Raw genomic sequence first — 25,107 nt, 5'->3', positions numbered from 1 at the left:
ATCTTTAAGGACAACAATGCTGATTTACTAATTTAATAATGTAATAATATTTGAATATACAACTATTAGTGAAAGACGAAAGGCCAATAAGTTGTTTTTATCAACTTCTAACTCAATTGGCGATGTTAAGTAGAAATCGCAATTTGAGCTATAGCGACACCTGGCGGAATGTTACGAAGACTCCAGAAACAGTTAGATATTTGAATATTGGAGGGATTTAATTTTGCTTTTATTACAAAAACTTAAACCATTATTCACAATATTCTTGCGTACTTGAAAAATTCTCTTCAGAATTAATTAAGCTTGTCTGCTGGGCAATAATTGCGTTATAAGCTTGCATTTTTTTTGCCACCAATTGTCGCACCCGCGTCTTCATTTCAGCTATAGAATTTTTAAAATCATCCAAGCGTGACTCCAGAATATCATTTATCTCATTCACCGCCTCGATCAGAGTTTCATCAACGGGAAAACAGGTCAAAGCGTTCTGGAACATGACACGCAACTTCTCGACAAACTCCTCAAAGCTATCGAATTGATTGTTCTCCAGCCTGTTCCTGAGAATATCCCAGTCCAGCTTCTCCTCGGCATCGTGATCGTAATGCAAATTCTGGGCATATTCGCGCCAGAGGTCGCAGCACTTGAAGGGCCAATTGACCAGGTTACGCTTGCGCTTGGTCATGCCACGGAGCAGCTGCTCCGAGTGACTCTTCTCGACGAGATAGTTCTGCCATTCGTACAGAATGGTTGGATTCACCTCGAACTTGATGGGCTCCGAGTAGAGTTCGGGCTCGGTGAAAATCTCAATTTCGGCTGGTGACCAAACAGTTTCCGTACTCGGTTTGGCCAGCTTTGGAGTAGCCGGTGTCACGCACTCATAGATTGGATTCAGCTGCATCATGGACTCGGCCTTGCGTTTCCTGAGCACGGCCTGCGGGATCAGCTCGGTCTCGTTGCTCATGTCGATGTAGGAGAGGCGCGTATAGAAGGCCTCGCGCAGCTCCTTGCCCGCCTTGTGCACCTCGCTGCCCTCCAGATTGTACAGCATGCAGTTCTCGAAGATTAGCTCAAAGTCGCCCAGCGCCTCGTCCGATTTCCAGTAATAGTTGTTGTTCAATCGCCGCCGTATCGTGCTCAGATCCATCGGATGCTTTATCAAATTGTGATAGTCCGGTATGCAGAGAGCAACTGCATCCACCGGATATCGAAAATAGTAAGACCAGCGGCTCTTCCACACATACTTCAGCACAGACTTCAGGCTCTCCAGCACATTGGTTCTGCGTCCGCGCCGGCCCGGCGGCGGCATCACTGGCGGCTGGACAATCCCATTCACCGGATGGACATATGGCTCGTTACGTGGCGAGTTCTTCTGTTTGCGTTGGCCGCCCTCCACGTCCATCTTGATGAAGCTGCTCGCAGTTGGGCGAACTTTTCAACAGTCGAAGGCAAATCAACAAGAATATGGAGATTTCTGAAAACAAAATCTCTCAAGCTCGCCAGCCAAACAACTGCACCTGGTTGACATAAAATGCTGTGTCAACAAAAAAACAAACCAAAAACTGAAAATAGCAAAAAAATATAGAAATGTAAAAGAAATGTGAAAAAAAGTGAAGTATTTAGACTTCATATTGATCACCTCTCGTTCAGTCCAGAGTGTGCGACAGTTAAATAACTTTGACAAGCACTTGACAGCGACCTCACATTCAGTCAAAGGACAAACACTTCAGATGTGAAATTTTTTAAAAATACCAAGAATTTCCAGTCGAAAATGTAGCTGCCCCACATGGTGGAAAAATCTCTCTGTATTAATCTTTCGCTAGAATCGATAAATATCGATTTTGAAACTTGGTTCTTTGAGCATTCTATTTAGTATATCTTAAAGTATACACACAAAATTCGCTTTCTCTTTTTCCCACGCCTTTAGCTCACTTTTGCTTGTTTCCTCTCCCACAAACAACGCCCTTCTATGCAATTCTCATTTCCTCGACCTGTCAACGTTAATTTTTGATGAAACTTACTTGTTAAAATAATAATTAAATAGAATTTTATGTATAACTACATTACAATACCGAAAATTGAATTTATAAATATCGCCCTTCTATGCAAGTCTCAATTCTCCTCAGGCACTGCACAATTTTTCAACTTGTTATTATGTAGTTCATAGAATATAATTATTAACATAAATAATTTCGTTAAAATAATGCACATTGAAACTCTAAAAGTTTATTGCAAATAAGACTTTCGACTTGCTTTAGGAGCCCAAGCATTCCCAGACTTGAAATACCCTGTAATATCAAAGTCGAGGAACTTCATTTATTATCATCTTCTGGCCATTTCCCGTCCATGTTCCCAGCTCCATTTTTCCAGCCACGGCGATTAGCACGGCTAATCAATTCGTTAGGGGTATTCCGCTTTAAAAGCTGAGGCGAGTCTCGCGTATTTATTTCTGTTTGCAAACTTGCATACAAAATGTTGTCTAGCTACTTGCTGGTACAGCTGCTGCTGCTCCTAAAACTGGCGGTCGTTGAGAACTCTGTGGCCACGTCAACGCATGACATGGCGCGAGTGCTCCAAGGCGAGAACGATCTGCTCACGGATTTGCGCCTCTACGTGGCCGGTCTGGAACGCAAGGTGAATCTCACCCGCTTGTAAGTGGAGCCAGAGAGCTGAAGGTTATATCGAATAACTATACATATATATAGGATTCTGGATGATGCCATCAAGCGGCAGCAGCAGGCCAGAATCGATCCGGAGGCCTATGTGGCCAATCCGCTGAACAGTCTGCCTTTGGTGCGGCGCATGCACATGGATGCGGGCAAGATACTGAAGAGCATGAAGCTGGAACCGGCTGCAGGTGGGTGGAAGCTGAAAGATGACAGATGCCCCGACAGATATTTGATGCAAGTTGTCCACAGATCAGCAGCAGATATCGGACTATCGCCTGGACGTGATTACCGAAACGGATCTGGAGGAGGCGATCAAGGGCTTGCTGCGCATACAGCAGATCTATGAGCTGGACGAGCGGCACATGGTGCAGGGCCAGCTCAGCCAGAAGCAATACAAGTAGGTCTCCGGACACTAGACACGGGCACAACTCCAATCTTTCATTGCAGCGCCAGGCTGAGCACACTCGACTGCCTGGCCGTGGCACGGCATCTGCGCAAGAACGGCGAGGACGAGCAGGCCATCAGGTGGCTGGAGCTGGCGCTGGAGCAGTACCCGGGCACGCCGGAACCCGTCTACCAGCTGCTGAAGATCGACCGTGCGGCAATACTGCGCGAACTAGCACACATTCAAATAACCCGGGGTTAGTTGTTAAATTCCAAATAAAGTCAGATCCGCCGCTTGAAAGGCTCGTTCGCTTGCAGACAATTGGCCAGCCGTGGGGCGCAGCTATGCACAGGTGTTGGAGCATGCCAGCAGAGCGCAGGACAAACAGGAAGCTCTGGCTTTCATTGCGGCTGCCAAGCAGCATCTCGTGCACTTGCGCCTTTGTCGCGGGCACAGTCTTCCCTTAGTCAGCTCCTCGCTGCGCTGTCGCTACAATACGGCGTCGGCGCCCTTTCTGCGCCTGGCGCCACTCAAGCTCGAGCAGCTGAGCCTGGATCCCTACATGGTGCTCTATCACGATGTCGTCCAGGCCAACGAGCGCGAGCACATCATGCAACTGGCCAAGCCCCATTTGCGTCGCGCCCTTGTGGGCGCAGCCAGGGCGCACTCTCAACGCTTTGCTATGAACGCGGGCTTCTCCTACAACGATTCACGTCAAGGACAGCGCCTGCGTCAACGGCTCGAGGACATGTCCGGCTTCGATCTGACCAACAGCGGCCAGCTGGCCGTGCTCAACTATGGCATTGGCGGGCAGTACTATATGCACTACGATTGCTGGTTCAGCCAAGACGACGTGAGTTCCAAGTCTCCTAACTTACATCACTTTAGCCTTCCTTCCTGACTGACTGATTGACTGACTGATTGACTGATTGACTGACAATCAATGCAAAGTTCAAAACAAAAGTCAGAAGTTACAAAAGATCGGGCCATTTACCCGATCGCAATGCGACAAATCCTCCAATCCACCAAAGAGAGCGGAAAATGAGCGAAAAGCTGTTAAACTGACTCTATGACACTATAGCATATGGATCTATAAGAAGAAGGAAAAATCTACCGTTTTCCGAGACATTTCGAGCTATACAATTCACCTTGCACATTTGCGAAAGGGTATATAAACTTCGGCCTGTGGGAAACATCTCCGAATCCATAAAGTAGAATCTGTGAAAGCTAGAATAGAGAAGTATAGCTCTGGGCTGGGTAGAAGAAGAAGCTGCTGGCACAGACAGAATAGACGCCTTTGGTACAGGGTATTTGCCAGTCAGGCTAGTCAGTTTGCCTGCCAAAGCTCTTCTCTCTAAATTGTGGATGCGAATACTTTGACTTGCGGGATATGAGTTGGTGGAGTACCCTCTCCAAGGGCACATTTTAAATTGTTTATTAATGTTCTTTGGTTATGTAAATCTTACTTTGAGTATTTGTTGTTTGGCAGGCTGCCCAAGTTGCGTCCATCAAAGATAATCGCATTGCCACCATTTTGCTCTACGTAAGTTGAGGGCTTAATTGCCGCCTTCTATGTGTCGCCCCTTTGCCTTCTATTGGCCGGGCTTGGCCCGCTTTTCTGCTTGCAGCTGACGGACGTGCAGCTCGGCGGACTCACCTCCTTTCCGGCCCTGGGCCTGGCCGTGCAGCCGAGCCCGGGCTCGGCCCTGATCTGGCACAATATGAACAATGCGGCCGAATGCGACAGACGGACGCTGCACGCCGCCTGCCCACTTCTACTGGGCACTCGCTGGGGTAGGCACAGTTACCCACTTAATATATACATTATATATATATATATATTTTCCACATATCTAACATTTAGTGGCCACGCAGTGGATCGATGTGAAGGGCCAATGGCGCACCAAGCGCTGCCTGGCGAACCCCTCGAATTAATTGATACAAAAAAAAAAGATTGGGTAGAAAAACATTTGCATAAGTTTTTGCGATAATTTATTCAATAATTTGTCGTTAATTATATTTATGCACTATTTTATAGTATTCGTGTTTAATTTATATGCAATGTAACATTATGCGACATATTTTTCGGGAATCGGGCATTTATTTTGTGGCTTACATTTATTAGAGCCACATTTTCTTTTTTTTGTTTTAACGCTATTTTTGCATTTCATTATCTTGAGGGGGGGCGGGGCGTTGAACAACAATTTGCGCGATACGTATGTGAATGATATGGGTTTGGGTTGGGTTGGGTTGGGTTGGGGGGGAGGGGGGGGGGGGGGGGGGGGGGGGGGCGTGGTGTGGGTTGGCGGCCGCCCACAGCGCTAGCAATATCGCTGCCACGAAATCAAAACAAAAAAACAAGAAAGCCTAAATAAAAACAAACAATAGCGTGGATGTGTGGACGGTGGAGGGGGTGTTGGGGGTGCTTGAGCGGGAGCGTAAGCAACACATTCGATTATGGATGGGGTGCGGGTGCGTCTCACGGGCTGGGTAACACCTGTAGGAATACTTGTTTGCCGGCTCTCGCTCAGTTTTGATATCACGCGCTCCATGCCCAGAGCAACAGGGCGAGGGGCGGCTGCAGAAGACGAGCGGCTTGCCTGGAGGCGGCCAGATTGCGCGCCGCCTCCTCGAGACCTGCTGGCAACAGAAATCATTAATTGGCTTTGAGAATTGGAGAACGTATGGAGCTTGGTAGCTTACCGCCAATGAAATTGTGATGCTCATCGTTGCTGGACGAGGCGCCCGGATGTAGCTTGATTTCTGCAAGGTCAAAGTTTAGTCAAAAATCCCCATGGGACAACTGCTGGCAGATAACTCATACGCACCGTATAAACGCAGCGTGCCCTCGGCACGGCCCAGCGAATTTGTGCTGACGCAATGATAGGTGCCCACATCGGAGGGTGAAAAGGAGCGCACCACCAGCAACATGACGCCGCGATAGCCATCGCGCTTCTCGGTGATGCCATATTTGGGCCTGAACAGTGAATTCGGATTCGCATTCTATATTCTATTTTGCTGTGGCCAAAACAATGGACTTTTGGCTACTCACCCGTCCAGCAGCATTTCGGGTCCGGGCGAGCCCGCCTCCAGGCTGGACGTCGAGATGCTGGCAAAGCCATTCGATGTGCGCGCCCCCTTCAGCCAGTAGGAAACGGGCGACGGCGATGCCTCCACCTGGCACTCCAGCTGCACATCAGAGCCGAGCGGCGTGCCCAGCAGCTGGCTAGGCGCACGCACCATGGGCGCAACTGTAAATTGAGCAGGAATGAGCTCTGAATGGGTCTGGCCACAGAGAGGTAGACACTTACATTGAACGCTGAGCGAGACCCGTTTGCTGACGGCCGGCGGCACATCGTTGGATGCGATGCACAGGTAGGCGCCCATCTGGCGCCGCTCCAGGCGCAGCAATCTCAGCGAGGAGCCATTGTAGGTTTCCACTGTATGTTAGATTGGGCTTGGCTGTTAGTTGCCGGCGCTTTATTGTGGCACTGTGGCCCGAAACTCACCTTTCATGAGCTCGCGACTGCCCGGCTTGCGTATGAGTATCATTTCGCCGTCCTCGCGTCGCCAGATGACACGCGGCTGCGGGTTGCCCGTGGCCTTGCATGTCAGCGTCGCATCCTCGCCCTCCTGCACGGCCAGATCCGCCGAGGAGTCCTCGTTAATAATGTCGGGCGGCACTGTACGCACTCAATATTCCATTATCTGCGCCACAATTGAACAATTCTCAATACGCACCTTGCACATCGATGCAGCCCACCTGCTTCTTCATGGGACTCGTGTTTATCTGGCACATGTAGCAGCCGCGATCACTCTCACGCAGCTTGCTGATCTTCAGCTTCCAGCTAATTGCAATTAAACAATTAAACATTTAAGGTAAAAATAATTAAAATATATTCTTCTACAATTCTCAACAAAGTTGGACACAATTTGGATAGAAAGATATGTAGAATATCTTGTAAGGCCTTGAAACCAAACCTGTTCTAAGTCTGAGCTGTCACTAGATAAACAACTTTTGAATTGCGACCTACCAAAGTAAGTAGCAAACATTCTGAGATAGATAATCCAGATTTGAAATCAGCTTAAGGTCAGTTTGAATAACTGAATGTTCCTGGAAGCTGAGCCTGAGATTGGTTTTCGTGGGTGATCAAGTTTTATTTCCTGTTCAAAATCTGTGATATCTCGACGGGCTATTGAAATCCCGAAGCAAGCTGCAAAGCTGCTCATCAAAGCGTTGCTGATGCCCATTTGGATTCCATGTTCCCATGGGATTAACAGACCAGCTTCATTGACTATGAATAGTTCAAGCCAAGGCCTCCCATCGAACGTGATCTCCGTCTAAGAAAGGTGGAGATATCCCCAGCTGAAACACAAACACTTCACCGTGGATACCCTTTCAATGTAAGCTACACAACATTCTAATTACACACCCTACTATGGGAGTCTTTCGCTTGAAAGAGATCAGAAGTTATTGAACAAAGTGAATTGACTAAGGGACCTGTTTGTGAGTTCATATTTATTAAATTGTAACATTTCCCGACGGTCCTTTGTTCGTGTCCCTTTTTTGGTTATGCCAGTACATCTTTTTCGCGCTGCCTTGCGCCAATTTTCCCGCGCAACCCAGTCAATTTTTCATTTAACAAAAGAGATAATAAAAAAGAGACCCAAACAACAGCCCCATTTGCGCTTTAACACATAAAACAAATTGCCCGACGTCGGCGAAGTCAAGTGAATAATGTTGAAAATGGAAGTAAAACCGAAATTTGTTGTGCAAAACAGCTCGATATTCTCTAAATAACAATTGTACAATAACTGCCGAAATGCTCTGTACTCACGTGTGCATATCCTGATGCATCACACTGATCCTGGCGTTGTGCGTGACGACGCGTCCCTGGAGTGCGAGCACCGTTTGATCGGATGCACGCAGCCAGCCAACCTGAGAAGAAAGTCAGAAATTGCAACTGCCAATCGAGGAATGGAGATGGAGTACAGTTGCCTGTGGATAACCTACTTTGTTCTTGCCCAGATTGCGCACCGAGCAGGCCAAGACGGCCTCGCGACCAGCCGGATATGTCACATTGTTGATGAAGCCAATAAACTCCGGATCGGGATCCAGCTGTGAGTTTGACTCTGTGCACAGCAAGTGGCAACAAATTGGATTAGAATTTAATGTGTGGCCAATGGCCCAAACTCTGCTTACCATGATGCTGATTCTGTGGATAGCCGTTGGCGCATTTGGTGGCCATTATCAAAATGACAAAGAGCGGGCCTAAATGGCTCTTCATTTTGTTTCTGCTGCTGTGCTTCATGTTCTTCTCGTTCTTCTCGTTGTTGTTCTCGTTGTTATTGTTGTTGTTGTTGTGATTGTTGCTGCTGCGGCTTGTTTTTGCGCTTTGCAGCTGACGTTTGTTATTGGCAGCAGCTGTTGCTCGATTCGCTGCTTTTGTTATTTATTTCTTATGTGTTTTTTTTGTTGCGACCACCACCACAATTTCTATTTGCATTTGAATTTCTATTGCTATGGCTATTTGCCGCATGCGTTGTTTGTGCAAATTGCGCAAGGGGCTTTGATTTCACTGCATTTGCATCATTTCCAAGTGCTGTTGACATCTGCAAGCGAATAGCAAAGAAAAAAATGCCAAAATTCAAATAACAACCAAACAAAACATCAAAAATTGCTTCCAAATTTATTTCACAGCACTTACACACACACACACACACAGCACACACACACACAGCAAATGGAGTTTAGTTTAAGTGCTGCAACAATAGCAATCAACAACAGGGGAGGGGTAGGGGGGTAGGGGGGTTGACTGCCCAACTCTGTTAAGTTGATTATGTGCGGCGCACAGTTTTACAATTTTCCGCTGCCTGCTTTTAGGCGCGGCCAATATGGCGCGAGGCCCGTGGCCGTCTCTATCTTCTTCAGTCGCCGCTCAACGTAAAGGCAAATGCAATTTTCAACACAAACACGAATTTATGGCATGGCCAACGGCACCGGGCACGCCCTTTGCCGCCCAGGCAGCCGGCAGCAATAAAAAAGAGGCCAAGAACTAAAAATAGAAAAGAACAGCAAAAATGTACGAGTTTTCAGCGTTGGCGTTGGCGCAGCCAAAGGTGCAAAATATGAATGTAAATATTAAAAAAGTTTCAAGACGCAAAAAACTAACGAGATGTTCGCTCATTTGCTTGCCCCCGCCCCCAAGCCATGCCGCATGCCCCGTGCCACATGCCCCGCGCTCGACAAGCCACATGGCAGCCCGCTGCTGCACTTTGACGCATCTGTAATTTAATTTCTGTGTGAAATTGAGCGCTGGGCTAATACTAAATTTGCACTAAACCAGTTAGTAAGCCCGGACGAACTGCAGCAAGACGGGGCCCGGCAGGGCGGCAGGGCCAAATGCTTTGCAAACTTTTGACGAGGTGTCAATGCGATGCCACTGGGCTAAAATGCGCCAAATGCCGACGCGTCGTTCCATGCCAGCCGGAGAAAGGCAACTTTCAGCGGCGGAAATGCGATTTGCTTATTGAATTACCTTTTGGTTGTGCCGAGTGGCGACACTGGAGCCATGCGCCATGTGCCATGTGCCAGCCGGAGCACAACACGTTGCATTCAAAAATGATATTGTTCACTTACACAAAATAAATTCAATTCATTTCAGATCTTTGCGATCCGTTGGATTTCGTGATGCATTCATTAAGGCAGGTAAGCTTATTATTATAAATTTAAAAGTGAATATGTGTCTTTCGCAATTATTTTTCACTTTAACATTAATTTTAGATATTCCTTTTTTTCAAGTTAAAAGTTATTTTCAACTTTTCCAAAGAAAGTTGTCGCATAAAAACTCATCAAATTAAATGCACGTCAAATATCTTTTAAAGCACATATGTATATTTATAAAAATCTTCTTGTATATCTCTTCTATATAACCTGACTGATTGATTGACTGACTGACTGATTGACTGACTGACTGACTGACTGATTTTTGACCAAGGCACGAAGCAAATTCTTAGAGTTAGGAAGCTTTTACTCTAGTTTATATGTCGTGATTTTGTCAAATTCCACCCGTTTTGGTTTTGGCAAATTTCACCTGTGAGCGTGGAAAAAACGTGGAAAGCGATAGACAACTTTTTTGTTTACAAGGCGATCGGTTCGTAACTAAGTTTTCGCAACATTGAACAATTTTTGAGGGAAATGTTTGAATTCTTATGCAAGGATCTTTATGGGAATTCAGTTGAGGCGTGTTTCCAATCCATTTCGATGGGAAAAGCAAAAAGTGAATATTGGCAAAGAGTATGTATGTTATGCGGATCATATACATATATATATATATAGATATATCTATTTATGACCCCTTGCCGGCGCGTTTCACGCTGCAGTATATACATTATATTGTACTTAAGTGCATAATCACACAACTTTTTGGACAATAAAATGAACTAAAACAAAACTAAATGCTGCCCGCAGTTCATTCACAAAGTTTCAAAATTGTAGTTCGAAACAAAGAGAGAGAGAGAGAGAGAGAGAGGGAGGCCTTCAATTTTTTGCCGTGGCAGATAATCCGGAAACATTTAAGATCAAGTGCAAATTAAAATTCAAATTAAATTTCAACTCATCAACTTTAACAATTGTGTGTTGGATCCATCTCGTTTGCGCAGCTGTCAGGAAAAACAAATTTGCATCTTTGCACTCAAGAAAGGGAATATTTAAGAATGGCCCCCAAAAATGTAGCGCAGCGCGAACATAAATAAATTTGCCGTGTAAACAAAAAACATGGCGAAAAACTGCGCCAAACAAATGAAAAGAAGAAACTGCAAATCAGCGCAGTTGCTGCAAGGTAAGCCAGCAGCTGGCCGAGCAAGGCCATTGCAGCAGAATGGGCGCGGGGGCGTCACCATGTTGGGGAGGAGGCAGGGTGTGCCGCAGCGTGAGAGAGTGAGAAAGCTTTGTGGCAAAGTGGCAGCTCAGCCGGCGGCAACAAAAAGAGCAAAGGCGAACTAACACGGGGCCAAATCCTTTTGAAGTTGCACAGCTGGCAAAAACAACACCAGCGCGAACAACAGCAACAACGGGAAAGAGTGCTCTGTCGGCCGTGCTCGACTAGCAGATACGCTGTACTCAAAACCAAGCTGCAACAAAGAAACACGCAACCTTCGATTAGAGTCCGATCATTATGAACTTTTCATTGTGTGTGTATACCAAAACACAAGGCTCTACCTTAAAGAAAAGGGTATTTTTAGTTTTCAAAAATATATTTCAGAAATGCCTATTTAAGGGAAGTATTTCTATGAAAGACAACACTTTATTTAAGGCAAGAGAATTTTGTGAAACTTAGAAAAGTTCTTAAATTATGGAACTTTTTTTTCGAGTGTGTCCAAATTGAAATATTTTTAATCTTTGTTTGCTGATAAAGAGCGAAGCTCTTCCATAAGTACAATGTTTGCGGCAGTGTCTGTTGCTAGCCTCTTTGCTTATAATTCCCAAGTGGTTAAAGCTGCGAACTGAGCCCTTGCAAATGAAGAGTCAGTAGCAAAGCCTCTCGTTGATAAAATTGGTAGGTTTTTTTTTTTACATATGTAACTATGATTTCTATACTTTCTCGTTGTTGCTCGTTATGACCAGAATTGACCTCGAGTCGTTCAGCTTAAAATTAAGTTGAAATCAAACAAATAAACATATTGGCTGAATCTATATATATTATACACAAAATCTTGTGTATAAGGATAATTTTTGGGTAATGCACGTCTCAAAATAGAAAATGGTCGATTTTATGAATCACGTGTTCCGAGATTATGAATTCTCTAGCTGAAGTAGAGAGCTGAAATTGTTATGGACGCCATCAACTTCATTTGCTGAGATCCAGAGTATCACAAATAAAATTGTGTGTCTGTGACACATATGCTCACAGAACCATTATACCCTATATACCCATTTTAAATGGGCTTAGAGTATAACAACGGGCACAACGGGCATAGCAAGGCGGGCAAACACTTGAGCTATAACCGTCAACAGGAATCGCTGGCTGACAGCTGAGCCAGGTGCTGCGCCCAGCTGCGCCCGGCTGCCAGTGCCAGCTCCAAGGTAAATGTCTCAAATGCCGATGTTGTGCGCTGTTAAGGCGCAGCAGAACCAAAGGGCGGGTCAGCAAAAGGTAAAAGGTAAATGGCAAATGGTGAATGGTAAACGGCAAACGGCAAACGGTAAATGACCGACGCTTCTAAGCGGCGCAGCAATTTGACTTGAAAGTGCTGAGCACTTGCGGAATCTTGCCCAGGCGACAGAATGATGACGTTGTGGGCGTAACTACACAGAGCTGAAGGGCAACAACAATGCCAGCAAATGGGCAGCGGCACAGGCCTTAAAGGTTTAGGCTTAAGCTCATTTATTTAAATTAAAACAAACACTGCAGGCCAAAAGGGCAAAGCCAAGCTGCCAAGCGAAGCGGGCGGGGGAATCAGCCACACAGAGTCACGACTGAGTGCATGCAACTACACACATTATGCGTGTGTGTGTGTGTGTGTGTGCGTGTGTGCTTTATGTATGCCTGCGAGGCGTCGTGGCAGCGAGCCTGCGTGTGTGCTTTAGCCTTGTGTGTGTTAGCTGTGTGTGTGTGTGTGTGTGTGTGTGTGTGTGTGTGCGTGCGTCTGACTGCCATAGAACTTTGGCAACATATCCGATTGCCAGCGCTGGCTTTAGTCGCCATTCTGTCATTGTGCTTTGCCCTTTTGTTGCCTGCCCCCCGACTAGCTTGCCTGTCTGTGCGTCTGTCTGTCTGTCTGCCTGTCATTTGTCCGCTACACAAACAGGGCAAATTGTTTGCAATAATGCGCGTGGCACGTGAATTGCTTCCCCTTGCCACGAGCCATGCCACAGCCCAGCTAGCAGCCACGCCCCTTATCATATACACCAGCACTGAGATAACAACAGAAGCTTCAAGCAGGTGCCCCACTTGCCGCTTGCCGCTAATGAATTTCACTGGCAATTGCAGGGCGTGCAACATCGGTGGCAACATCAGTCGCCACAGCAGCAGCAACAACAACAACAACAAGAAACTGTAGAAAAAATAGCGCCAACAACTCTCTGACAAGTGCAATAAATGGCGACGCAAAGTTTAAGTAGAAAATCACAAAATTGAAATGTTAATTGTTTGTCTCACTTTTTATATTGCTTTGTGTGCATTTTTAAACACTCTATGCCCTCGAAAATGCCACAAAGTGGGTATAATAAGCTTGATAAGCAGTTTGTTAAATATAAAAGTAAAGCATAAATAAATATATGCGCTTTCTAAGGACACATCTTGGCACACATCTTTCATTTGATATTAACTTAATATGAATACATTATATTTCTACTTTACTGAACTTTGAACTCTATATGACTCTCATGCTCTACGGTAAGGTCATTTAATTTCGATATAAAATAATAGAGCATAATAATGTTTAGTGTTTTATTTCAAACACTGAGCATGTGATGTGAAAAACTCTTTGCATTCGGATTCCATTCCAAGCTAACTAGAAAATTAACATTTTTTATTTTTGTTTTTAAAATGGAATCACAATCACATTCCAGACCCAACGTTGTGCTCTATTAAATAAAAAGAAGAATATTCCACCAGATTTTTACAATTTTTAGTTTAAATAAATTTCAAATGCTTTCATACCCAGCAAAGGGCTGGCAATAGGCTCTCGTACTGCAAGCGCAGCATGTGTTTATTTTGAATTGATAATTCAGCTCGAAGTGCGAAATGACTTTTAAATAAAGTTAGAAAGGCGAACAGAAACTAACTTTTCATCAAGCTTGCAGTTTTATTTGCATGCAGAGATCAGAGCTTGGGGTCGAGCTACAGGGTATCTGGTCGTTGTGCACTTTGCACTCTTTTATGTTGGCTTTTTTTGCTGTGTGCGAAAAAGTTTTGCAGCATTTCTCAATGAGATTTTTTATTGCATCTGGCGAAAGTTTTTATGTGGCACCATTAGTAGCCAATTATTGGCGACTTTTTACGCTCGAAGGCTGCTCGAAGCTCTGGATCCTGGATCCGGCACAGACTGGCACGCCGATTTATATTCAATGTCAGCGGCTGTAAACTAACTATTTGACTGACTGCATTAAAAAGTTCAATAATGAGCTACTAATAACTCAATTTCTACGATGCGGCCAAAAAGCGAAGCGCTAATTAAAACCGCTGTCAGAGTGTTGAATGTCGTGATAGTGCGTCGTAGACGCTAGAGAGGCGGGGGGGGGGCTAGAATGGGACAATTGGGGCTGGTTTTTGGGCTGGGAGGGTAGAAAATGCAGTGAGTGCGAGGTTGCACTTTAGCTTAATTAAACATTGGCGCCTCAGTTTTAATTGATTGTGAACAAACTGAAAGCGCAGACATTGCTGCCAGAATGAAAGAGCGAAACGGTGCCGGAGAGAGCGAGAGGGGGAATGATGTAAATAAACAATTTAACTAAATGCGCCACAAAGTAGGCAACGCGCTTTCAAAGACACGCCAGGGCCGCTGCCTCCGCTGGCTCTGCTGCTGCTGCTGCTGCTGCTGCTGCTGATGCCACAAAAGCCTTAAGCATTAGACGAGGCATGGAAATGATGCTTGCAAAGTGTAAATGTAAACACAGCTCAAGGAACAAAAGAGCGGCAAGGCGTCGAGCACGAACAATGCGTAAAGCCAAATGAATGGCAATGGAAATGGGCATGGGCATGGAAATGGTAGTGTGGCCGCGTGTAGCTGGTGCACGACTGAATGAATGAATAGGAATGGCAATGATTGTAGGCTAGGTTTTGCACGGGTGTCGACTGCCCGTTCGAGGAGGCGGCTCGTGCGGTGTCAGAGTGCACGGCACAATTGTGATAATTGCCGTTGTCTCACACCTTTTTGCCAGCGGCAGCGGGTCGTGAAATGATGACAAGCAAAAGCTCTTCCGCTGCCTGTTTGTCTGCCACTCTTTGGCACATAAATGCGTGCCCCTGCCCCGCTGTTTATTTTACAATTTCATTGTTTACATTTATATTTTAGCTGGAGCACACACACGCGCACACCCACACGCTGGCAACATGTGTGTGCCACACACAACTTTCTTAGCTACACACACACACACACAGGCACACATAGACATGCCAAGCTGCCTCTTGTCGCATTTCTCTTCTTGCCTTTCTAGCCAAATTTTCTTTCGTTTTTGGCGCTTTCTCAACTTTTTTCGCGCACAATTTGCATGCGAATTTGCCGCTGTCTGTTCGCCCAAAACTTTGCCCCGTCCGTTCGTCCGTCTGTTTGCTTCGTCCTGCCCATCCGTCTGTCCTTTTGCTCGTCCGACCATTTGCTGTCCTCCGACCTCATGCGCGTGCCTTTTACTGCACGACTGCCACTTGCCAGTTGGCTGCCTGCCCGCCTGCCTGCACCCCCCTCCCCACTCCTTACAATCCTCAGCTAGAGGCCCATCCTCTGCATTGCCACCGTTCTGGTCTCGTGCAGTTTTTCTTTCATTTTTTATGCGCCGTTAACAACTTTTGCTCGGTTTACTTTTTCCGTGTCGGGCGGCGTCGCCGGCGCTGCTTCTTTCAAACTTTAATTGTTGTTGCATGTCCTTTTGCGCACTCCTCGACGGCATCGTCGTCCTCAACATCTCGTAGCTGTTACTTTTCTTGTTGTTGTTGCTGTGTTGTTGTTGTTTTTCTGGCGTAAATTGTACGCCTCACGTTTTTACGCCTGCAGCTAAAGGACACCCATCTGCATATGTGTGTGCGCATGTACGTGTGTACGTGTGTACGTGTGTGCGTGTGTATGTCTGTGGCGACGGAAGTGTGAAACTGAAATTGAGCAACTAAAGGACTAAAAGACTCTGCCAGTTGCCTACTGGCTAACACTTAACACTGGTTTCCACTACGTACAAATTGTGCTCAAAAATGATATTAATTCATTTACAAGCAGGACTTTTTGTTGCAAAATGTTTATGGTTACCTTTTTTTATTGTTGATTCTCGAATAATTTTATAAAATTATAATACTGAATGCTTTCATTCACAAATGAATTAATATGTAGAAATTGTTAAAAAGGGTCAAAAATAATTCCATTTAATCTTTTAAAAGATTTCTAACTGAAGAGTTTATATTTTACGCTTACTTTATTGGTGCTTGGACTTTGAAGCGTAAGAATTGTTTAAGTATTTTGTTTGAGAAAAAAATAAAACGTATTTAATAAAAATAATTTTATTAAACAAAAATTATATTTTTCGAGAAGTGGTTTACCAAGAATTGTTTTGAATCTCATTCTTGGAAAACCTGAGAAATATTAAAACTACACGAACAAATAAAACTCTAGCTTATGCACATAATCAGGCTCCGATTAAGATTGAGAATTGCTTTTGCGGCTTCATAAAAATGATTAAGCATTTAGTTTTCCGGAGAGAAAAATGCAAATGTTTTAAAAGTCCAATTAAAAAATTCGAACTATTGAATGCCAACGAGAAACTAAATTTAAACATTTTTATTTCCTATTTATGTTGAAATTCCGAAACAAATATCTTTTAGCCGTTTCAGCTTAATTAATATGCATAGTTAGCACAAACGGAATATATTTTATATATAGTATTCAAATAAGTTAATTTGAAGAAAGTTTTGCATGGGTTTGGCCTCACTGTGCGTGGCTAGTGCATTTGCGTTCATTGGCAACGTCTGTTACTGTTAAATGTGCGTGCGTGTAAGTATCTGTGTGAGTGGGAGAGAGTGAGTATGTGTGTGTGTGTGTGTGTGTGCATGTGCTCGACTTTATTTGGTTTTGCGTAGCACTTGGCATTTATTTGCCCACACCGAGACATGAGGCTGCCCTCAGCTGCCGCCGCTCTCGCACAAGTTGAATGAGCAAAAAACTTCGTTTGCTCGTTTCTTTTTTTTTTTGTTTTCTTTTATTTATTCCAGAAAAAAAGTTGGTCTCGAAATAGCTTTAGGGAGTTTGTAAAACGCATTGTGCTGAACGCTTTTAGCAATAGCTCCATTGAACGGGCACGCGTGTATTTTGAGCACCTCTCTCGTCTTGTTCCTTCCTTCTTGTAGTATCTGTAAGGCCGGGGCAGAAAGAGTGGAATGTTGCGATAAGATAACACATATGGCTTTATAAGGGGCTGCCATTTGTTTGACATGTGTTACCAATAGTCGTGATTGCTCAATCATTTCGCAAATATCATTATAATTGAAAGCTGCTCGTAAAGGAGCTTGCGATACGATCGCATCCTTCGGACGATAACGCAGTGGATACGAAAGATATATGGGAAATTCTTAATATACTCAACGCTGGTATTAGTTGAAAGGCCTGCTGTTTGGCTTGCAGGCAAGGGAAACATAAAGTTCTTTTGTGTTCGAGACCAGATTGTTGTGTGGCTTTAATGCCTTAAAAATTCTTAACAATTACTGGATTGTAATTGCCGCTGCTTGCTGCATTCGTTACCATAATTGCTGTTGGCTTAATTTCAACTGCCGACTTCCGGACCGGCAACTTCAGCTGCTTCTGCTGCCCCTTCAGGCAGCCTCAGACAAGCCAGGAACGACAACGACGACAACAAGAAAACCCATTTGACTTACAATCTTGCCATGTGTGCGGTTGTGTGTGTCTGTGTGTGTGTGGTGTGCGGTGTGTGTGGTGCTTCTGTTGTTCATTTGGTTGGCTTTCTTCGAGTGCAGCTCGCTGGCTCCTTGGCCAAAACGGGCTGTGGACTGCGGACTGCGGACTGCAACGACTCGCTTTCAGCTGTGTCTGCTTTTGTTAGTTTTATTGTTGGCTTCTGGTCGACTGCTTGTCCGGGCCTTGTCGTTGGGTCGCATTGAGTGCTCTGTATGCTCCGGGCTCTGACTCTGGCTTTGGCTTTGGAGGCGTGTGTGTGTGTGTGTGTGTGTGTGGATTTCTCCGTCGTCTACTTAAAACTGCGGGCCTCTTCGTCCATCTGCAGCTTGCACCTTCCAACTTGCACCTTGCATTCACATTCAACGCTCATCAACGCCACATTTGCGTGCTCTGCACGCCACCCGTCCTTGTTTTTTTTTTTCTTCCCTGCTTCCTTGGTCCTTGTTCCTTGTCCATGGCCGTGTCTCTCTGTCCGCAAGCATTTCAACTGCGCATTTGCCTGCTCGCTTGAGCACCCATTCAGCTGTGCATCGGTCACAGCCCAGCCAGCAGCCCCCTCAAGCGGCACCCTGCTGCTCATATTACCATTGCTCGCCTCGGAACCATTCATGCCCCCAACGTCTCGCCTGGCAACTGGCTCCTGTTTGCATAAATGACTGCGCCTGTATATTTGGCATGACTCTTGAATTAATTTTGCAACATTTTAAATTGAGCGCAATTAATTGCAAAAATGTTTTATTTTTACCCACTTGCACTCGTTTTACCACTCACAAATACCCATACATATATGCATTTGTGTGTGTGTGTGTGTGTGTGCGTGTGTGTGTTTGGAATTTTTGAATGGGCTGCTGTGCATTTTGTGTAGTCGCATTCGCTGATGTTGCTGTTGCTTTTTGTGTGCAAGTGCGAACACGCGCATTCAAGCATATGCACGTCGGCCCGGCCAAACACTATATGCATACACACACTCGCACTAACACCACACACACACAGACACACAGGCTCACATGCATGCATCCATTTATACATATATACAAATAAATTTGCATGTGTGTGGCGACGCTTTTTGCGGCCCCATCGTTTGGACGTGTTGGCTTTTTGCATTTCTTTTCTCTTTTATGCATTGCTTTTATCGCGCTTTCCACGCGTCTCGCATACATTCACGTTCACTTATCCACACACACACACACACACACACACACACACACACTAACAGCACGCATCGCCTAAAAGTATGCAGCATGCATTGAAAGCCTTTTTACATGTCACACACTCTCTCTCCCTCTCCTTCTCTCATTCTCCCTCTCTCTCACTCTGCTTTGTCTGTTTTTTTTTTTCTTGTCCAGTCTGTCGCCATTTCTGTTATTGTTGTTGTTTTCGCTGTTGTTGTTGTTGTCGCTGCTGCTGCTATTGCTGTTAATTTTTGGGGCGCTTCTGTTGCATTTTTGCCATTTTGTTGCCTGACGCTTCAGCCGACGCATTTCATTTTGGTCTCACTTTACGTCTGCCAGCCCCTACCCACCACTCGTTATCCCCCTCTCGCTCTCACCACTCGCCCCCTCTCTCTCTCTCTCTCCTCTCTCTGTTAGTGTGCTGGCATGCAGCGTCGCTTATTTATATCCAATTGTTCATTTGTCTTTGGTTTATGTTACGCATACGTCATGTTTGCCCATATTTTATATTTTTATATGTGGGCATGCATTATATTTGTACGCTTCGCTTCAACCACAACTGTATGTGTGTGTGTGCGCGTGTGTGTGTTTATGTATCTGGGTCTTACAATCAGAGTGGTGGCCCACAAATGTAAAATATTTTTCGTAATATTTATGCGTGTTTTCAGTTTTCCTTTATAAATTAAATGTGTCAGCTATTTGCAAGAAATTCCATATCTCTCAGCCGTGCATTGGAAATGCATATAAGCTTTTGGTCGAATCGCAAATATAACCAAATGGATAAAAATTTGTATTCGCAATTATTGCGAATTAATATGGAAAAAAATAACACTGGCATATTACTGTCATTAACATGCTGCTGGCACTGCCTTGGCAATTATTTACGCTTAAATCTTAATTATCAAAAAATAGATATGAACCAAAATATTTGAAGACAGCTTCCCCAATTGAAATGCTCTATTCTGTGTATTCTCGCATAACAAAATCTCCATAATAAATTCAATATTCAATGCAGCCGCACACGTATTTACATATTTACTTAGTTCGACTGTCAGACATTTGTCAAAAATGCCCTGACATTTGTTCGTTTCTATCGCATCCGTCAATCCATAGCGTCAGTGCTTAATTCTATAGGGTATATTCGATTCGCTTCGTAAATCTCGTTACACATGCATACAATTTTGCACTTTCGCTTGAGTCTGGGGTACAAAAAATAAAGAAGTAATTTTTCTTTTCTGCATGAAATTTTATCATTTTGTTAGTTCAATGGGTTTTATATTTCGTTTTGTGTATTCGAAGGTATTTTATTTATTTATTTTTGTTTGTCTGGCTGTTGCCTTTTCTTTCTTCCTTTATTATTATTTTTTTTCTTTTTCTTTTTTGTTTGATATATATATATATATATATTTTGCTGCAAAGTATTTTGAATTTTTTATGAAACTTACTCGTGCAGTGGCAACAAAAATAACAATAATAAACACAACAAAAACGACAACAAATTTGTCTTGCAAAAAGTTTATTTTTCTTGTCACATTTTCTTATTGTAGTTGATAAACTTCCCGTTTCGTGCCCCAATCTACAGCAGGGCCATGTCCAAGTGTCTATGACTGTTTATGGCCCGTCTGTCAGTCTGTCAGTCTGCTGTCTGCATGTGTGTGCCTCTAGCGTGTGTGTGTGTGTGTCTGTCTACATGTTTTCGTTTTTTATTATTCAGTAAATCAAATCAGTTGCCTAACAACTCAATCCAAGCACTTGCAGCACGCTTCATGGACATGGTCCGCACACCTCGTTCCCTCTCACTCCGCACTGGGCACACCATCTCCACAATTTTCATTGGACTCGAAACTAAACTTGCTCGCAGGACAGCTCGCAGGCTCCCGCTTCTGGGCATTGCCTCATCTTTTTCCCCTCACTCACTCGAAATGCAGCATGTATCTGCGATATCTTTCTGTCAGCCTGCCTCTGAGCTGTCATAGCCATGCTGTTGTTGTTGTTGTGGGTGTTGTTTTTGTTGTGGGTGTTGTTTTGTTGCTGTTGCTGTTGTTATTTTCACAGTTAAGTCAATATGCAGCCGTCAAAAGCAACACTTGATACTTTTGTATGCTACTTGCGTTGCCCAAGTCCCATTTCCACCTACCCACCCACCCACCGACCCACCTGCCCTGCTCGGCATCTCTGTTCTTTGATGACTGTCACAGTTATTGCGACTTTTCTTTCATTTTGTTTGCAAAGTTCTGCACACAGTCATGAACTTGGCAACAGGGTAACATAACAAATTTATGGTCAGTCATATGGACAAAAACCATGCAAACAGCTAAATACAAACACACACAGTCAAGGAGCGCTTTTTAGGCAAAGGGTGACCATAATCGACTTATGTGCATAAGCCGTCGCTCAAATAAGCATGAACTATCAACCTTAAAAGTCAATGGACTCCTGCACTCATAAGCGCTAACAGGATAGCATTTCAGACAGGATTGCCAGTCAGATAGTCAGTCAGTTGTCTAGTCAGTCGACCAGATGGATGTCCCACTTGATGTCGCTTTGATTGTTCCGCTTTTTGTTTTTCTGCATTGAGCTGCAGCTGCGACAATGTATATATCAATACTGAAATTCGTGCAAAAGCGGATTACTATCAATGAACGTAAGTCATAAAGGAGAACAAGCAGAAATACGAAAATGAACTCGAGCCATTTCATGTCTCTCTGAGTTTATTTACATTTTACAAGCTGCCTTTCAGATTTACCTACATCGAGAACTATTGCTAGGAAACGGGTAAACCAATTTATATAATACAAAATAAAAACTACTTCTATAATATGGTATATATATATATGTATATATATTCGAGATTGGCGCGTATGAACGGCGACCCTAGGTTTCCTTTTAATCAAAAGTGAGCAATTGGATTCATATGAAAAGAGGAAAAGTGGCGTCAAAGACCTGTTTGGATTGTTTGTCTGAACATCGGCAGCAATTTGTTTTTTTCATTTGTTATTATAGCGAAAAAAGTAATAACATCAATTTTAAAAATAATGGAAAGTGAATTGTTTCCAATAATAACAATTAAGTTTTTATATTGCTCTCATATATATTTTCTTGGCAGGCCCAATAAATCGCATAAGTAGCTTTGTTGGCTCAGATATTTGAAAATATTCAAGTACTTCGAAGATTTTTTAGTTGAAGGAGAATGAATCTGAACAACCAGAGCTTATTTACTTAGTTTGTTGAGAGGGCCTCAACAGGAACAAAGGGGCCGTTAAATGTGTTAGGATCAGCTGAAACAGGGGGAAGATCTCAGTGGACATGTCACCTTTGATTCCCGCACTTGGGAATAGAGTTATGAATTTCGGCTCGAACATTATTAATTTTTCGATTTTTCGATTTATGTAATATATATGGTAAACATTTTACCAAGTCAGTCGAAATGCATGCGAACAAATACAAAACACAATTCTTTGCAAAGGACAAAAACATTTTCGGTTTGTTGTTTATAGTGCAAATCGAAAAACAATACAAATTTGAAACCAACACGAAATTCCAATCATTAGAAATTTAATTCAAAATTGACAATCGCATCCTGAACCATATTGATTTCATAAAACAAAATGAGGCATAATTGTTTTGACGTCAGCCGAACAGAAATACATTGTAAATATTTTTGGATTTTCCAAACAAACTTATCAGTTACTTTTGTTAGAGCTGTTTTTCACCCGTGGCTTTAATGATTTACTTGTTGTTTCCTGTTCTCAGTCTCAAAGCTGCGAACGCCCAAAATGTTGAAAGTATATGATTTGGCTCATGGATTCAACAATTGACCTTTCCACTCGGTTCGTTAACCTGGCTTACATATATTAACCCAGGTATTTATTCAAATCTGACTTCGGCTCTTAGCTTAAAATAAACCGAGAAAGCAAAAATATCTTTGGTATTTACATGCTGAGTTGGATGAAAATATCTGGCAAATATTCGATACGATGTTGATAAGATTTTGCTTATATATGAGTAGCATCGCAGAGTTTGTCGAAGATTTATTGAAAAACAAAAAAATGTATCACACAAGACCGTTTTTTTCGACCGATCGTTCTTATGATAAGTTAAGCTATATGACAATATATACTGACTCGATCTATAGTTCAGATAATATACAAGTAAGAATCTACTGAAAATATTGCAAGCATCGATGGTTTTTTTCTTAGCTAACCATTTCATTTTGTGTACTTAAACTTTATTCCGTATAAGATTCAATGAAACACATTAAATATTCTCCATCGATATATAATTCGATTTGGCAAACACAAGTGCGAAGCCGTTAATGACGGGCAGATGGTATTTTTTTTGAAAACATTTTTAAGCCAGTGTCTGCCTTCGATACTTAAGCGGCACGAAGCCGCCGTGTGGCGTGGGGCTCAGTCCCCGCCTTAGCCAGGGTATTGTTCTGGTGGCAACCTTTTTTACGATTTACGTGCCGTTTCCCCAGGCAATGGCTGTGCCACACTCAGATGTCCGTGCCTCATGCATGGCTTTTAATAATGCTCATATTTTTATGGCCCGCCCAGACGATGGTCGGGGCCGTCATCACATTTCGTGTGATTTTCTTGTTTTTTTTTTTTTCATCCACTTTTTGTTGGTTGCAACTTTTGTTGCTTAAATTAACAAGTCCGTCCCGGCAAAGGCACAAGCGCTCTGGCACGTATGGACGTATGGCAAACATTGACGTTTGTTCTGTTTAACCTAAATCCACTTTGATTGAACACGCCACTGCCGCTGGTCATTTTAAGTTATTAATGCCATACAATTTTAATTATCAAATGCGCATTCGAATTCCAATCCAAAGCCTTGGCCAATTTGCAGCCGATTGTCAACAAAAAACAAAAACCAAAAAAAACAAAACAATAAGCAAAACAAGAGCATTACCAATCGCTCGCAGTGTCACGCTGGCTGTTGTGCTAATACCCTTTTCTGAAATGGGATACTACAGTTTATTCGGATACATGGGATACATACCAACACCTGTTCATATATCTTCTTGTTCTGTGTCAAAAGGCGACTCGCTAAAGCTAACTTCTCTTATGATTTGATCTTTGTGAAATATATTTTATGTGGTCGTCGAAGATAAGATCCCCATTTCAGCTTTAAGAAATTATGACTGAAAGTACAGATATTTTATATAAGCCCAAGTTACCCAAGTTCAATCTCGGAACTCTATCTCATGACGATGTTCCATTTCATAGTTGAACAAAAAAGAAACCAAAATAGATTGAATTGCTTCATTTAAAAGTTGAAAAAAGTTCAAAAATGAAGTTTAAGAGGAGAATGAAAAGTTCACTAGCCTGAACCAAAGGCGACACATTGGTTTGATACATATACATCAGAGATCAGAAATATATATTAAATGCATATGCACATAAATTAATATACAGTTTCACATAAAATATTTATTAATCCGTAATAAACTCGTAAATAATTGATATATACTTGTTCCATTGTACGCCTGTCATATGTACAAGGGTATTTAATCTTCGGCACCTTGCACAAACCTATTATTTCTAGTTATTGTTGTCATTGTTATATATGCTCTTGTATGCTGGCGTGTGTGCATTTGTTTGGTTGTGTGTGTGTACATGCCTTGGGTCTGTGTGCTGTAATTCAATTTGATTAAACAAACTTTGTGCTGATCAGCCCAGTTGAGCCGAGTTCAGTTGATTATTTGGGCAACACCGCATCACCGCATTACCTGCCAGGCTCATTTGCTGTTACGCTGCATATTTAATGCAGCAAATTTTTATTATCCTCATGCGCTCGTGCTGATGTGTGTGTGTGTGTGGCTTGGCAAAAACAAAGAGCAAGAAAGTTTAAATAAACTTTTAACTTGAAGGCATCAGCGTAAGTTCGGTTCGAATGTCAGGCAACAGGCAGCAGGCAGCAGGCAGGCAGCGCAGCGTCAGCAGCAGCAACATCAGCATCCATCTGGGGAGTTGTCAGTGTCACTCGTCTTCCGTTGCGCGCTATGCTACGCCCTGGCTTGGCCATGACTTGCCCTACCCGGCCCTGCCCTGCCCTGCCCTGCTCTGTGTTGTCGTCCTGCAGCGCCATGGCAGTGTCCTGTGGCCCATTTGCCACTTGCTGCCGCAACAGAGGCATCATCATCGTGCCCCCGCCATTGGCCATTGTTGTTCTTATTGTTGTTGTTTTACCAAGGGTTTTCGGTTGGCAAAAATGAAGTTTTTCTTTTGCCATGAATTGATAATGTACACATGTTCATATGTGG

At 43.6% G+C, this 25,107-nt stretch overlaps 3 protein-coding genes across 4 annotated transcripts in view; 1 reads left to right on the top strand and 2 right to left on the bottom strand.

Annotated features, from left to right (window-relative positions):
- Window positions 1–212: 212 nt before the first annotated feature.
- tbrd-1 (testis-specifically expressed bromodomain containing protein-1) lies at window positions 213–1,539 on the bottom strand. Its single transcript, XM_002054754.4, has one exon. It carries the CDS (start codon window positions 1,394–1,396, stop codon window positions 251–253), a length of 1,146 nt encoding a protein of 381 aa, XP_002054790.2. The 5' UTR covers window positions 1,397–1,539; the 3' UTR covers window positions 213–250.
- A 912-nt stretch (window positions 1,540–2,451) lies between these two features.
- Window positions 2,452–5,083, top strand: LOC6630171 (prolyl 4-hydroxylase subunit alpha-2). Its single transcript, XM_002054755.4, has 8 exons — window positions 2,452–2,645; window positions 2,700–2,851; window positions 2,913–3,060; window positions 3,111–3,304; window positions 3,366–3,901; window positions 4,538–4,591; window positions 4,677–4,842; window positions 4,913–5,083. Exons 1-8 carry the CDS (start codon window positions 2,467–2,469, stop codon window positions 4,981–4,983), a joined length of 1,500 nt encoding a protein of 499 aa, XP_002054791.1. The 5' UTR covers window positions 2,452–2,466; the 3' UTR covers window positions 4,984–5,083.
- A 245-nt stretch (window positions 5,084–5,328) lies between these two features.
- The window catches only part of DIP-gamma (Dpr-interacting protein gamma), a 44,910-nt gene continuing 25,131 nt past the window's right edge, over window positions 5,329–25,107 (bottom strand). The window contains exons 2-11 of one of the 2 annotated variants that reach the window (XM_070207135.1): window positions 8,252–8,661; window positions 8,063–8,181; window positions 7,887–7,987; window positions 6,790–6,896; window positions 6,558–6,731; window positions 6,360–6,488; window positions 6,101–6,299; window positions 5,877–6,025; window positions 5,752–5,811; window positions 5,329–5,688 (exon numbers count right to left, since the gene is read on the bottom strand). In XM_070207135.1, the coding sequence (XP_070063236.1) occupies window positions 5,588–5,688; window positions 5,752–5,811; window positions 5,877–6,025; window positions 6,101–6,299; window positions 6,360–6,488; window positions 6,558–6,731; window positions 6,790–6,896; window positions 7,887–7,987; window positions 8,063–8,181; window positions 8,252–8,360 (1,248 nt within the window). In that variant the 5' untranslated portion in view covers window positions 8,361–8,661 and the 3' untranslated portion in view covers window positions 5,329–5,587. The remainder of the gene's footprint in view (window positions 5,689–5,751; window positions 5,812–5,876; window positions 6,026–6,100; window positions 6,300–6,359; window positions 6,489–6,557; window positions 6,732–6,789; window positions 6,897–7,886; window positions 7,988–8,062; window positions 8,182–8,251; window positions 8,662–25,107) is intronic. The other variant, XM_002054756.4, reaches the window with a different exon arrangement.

The sequence above is a fragment of the Drosophila virilis genome, chromosome 2 (assembly GCF_030788295.1).
Source record: "Drosophila virilis strain 15010-1051.87 chromosome 2, Dvir_AGI_RSII-ME, whole genome shotgun sequence".
NCBI classification, from domain to species: Eukaryota; Metazoa; Arthropoda; class Insecta; order Diptera; family Drosophilidae; genus Drosophila; species Drosophila virilis.
Note: the sequence above shows the minus strand (reverse complement) of the source record. Positions and strands in the feature narration are given on the sequence as shown.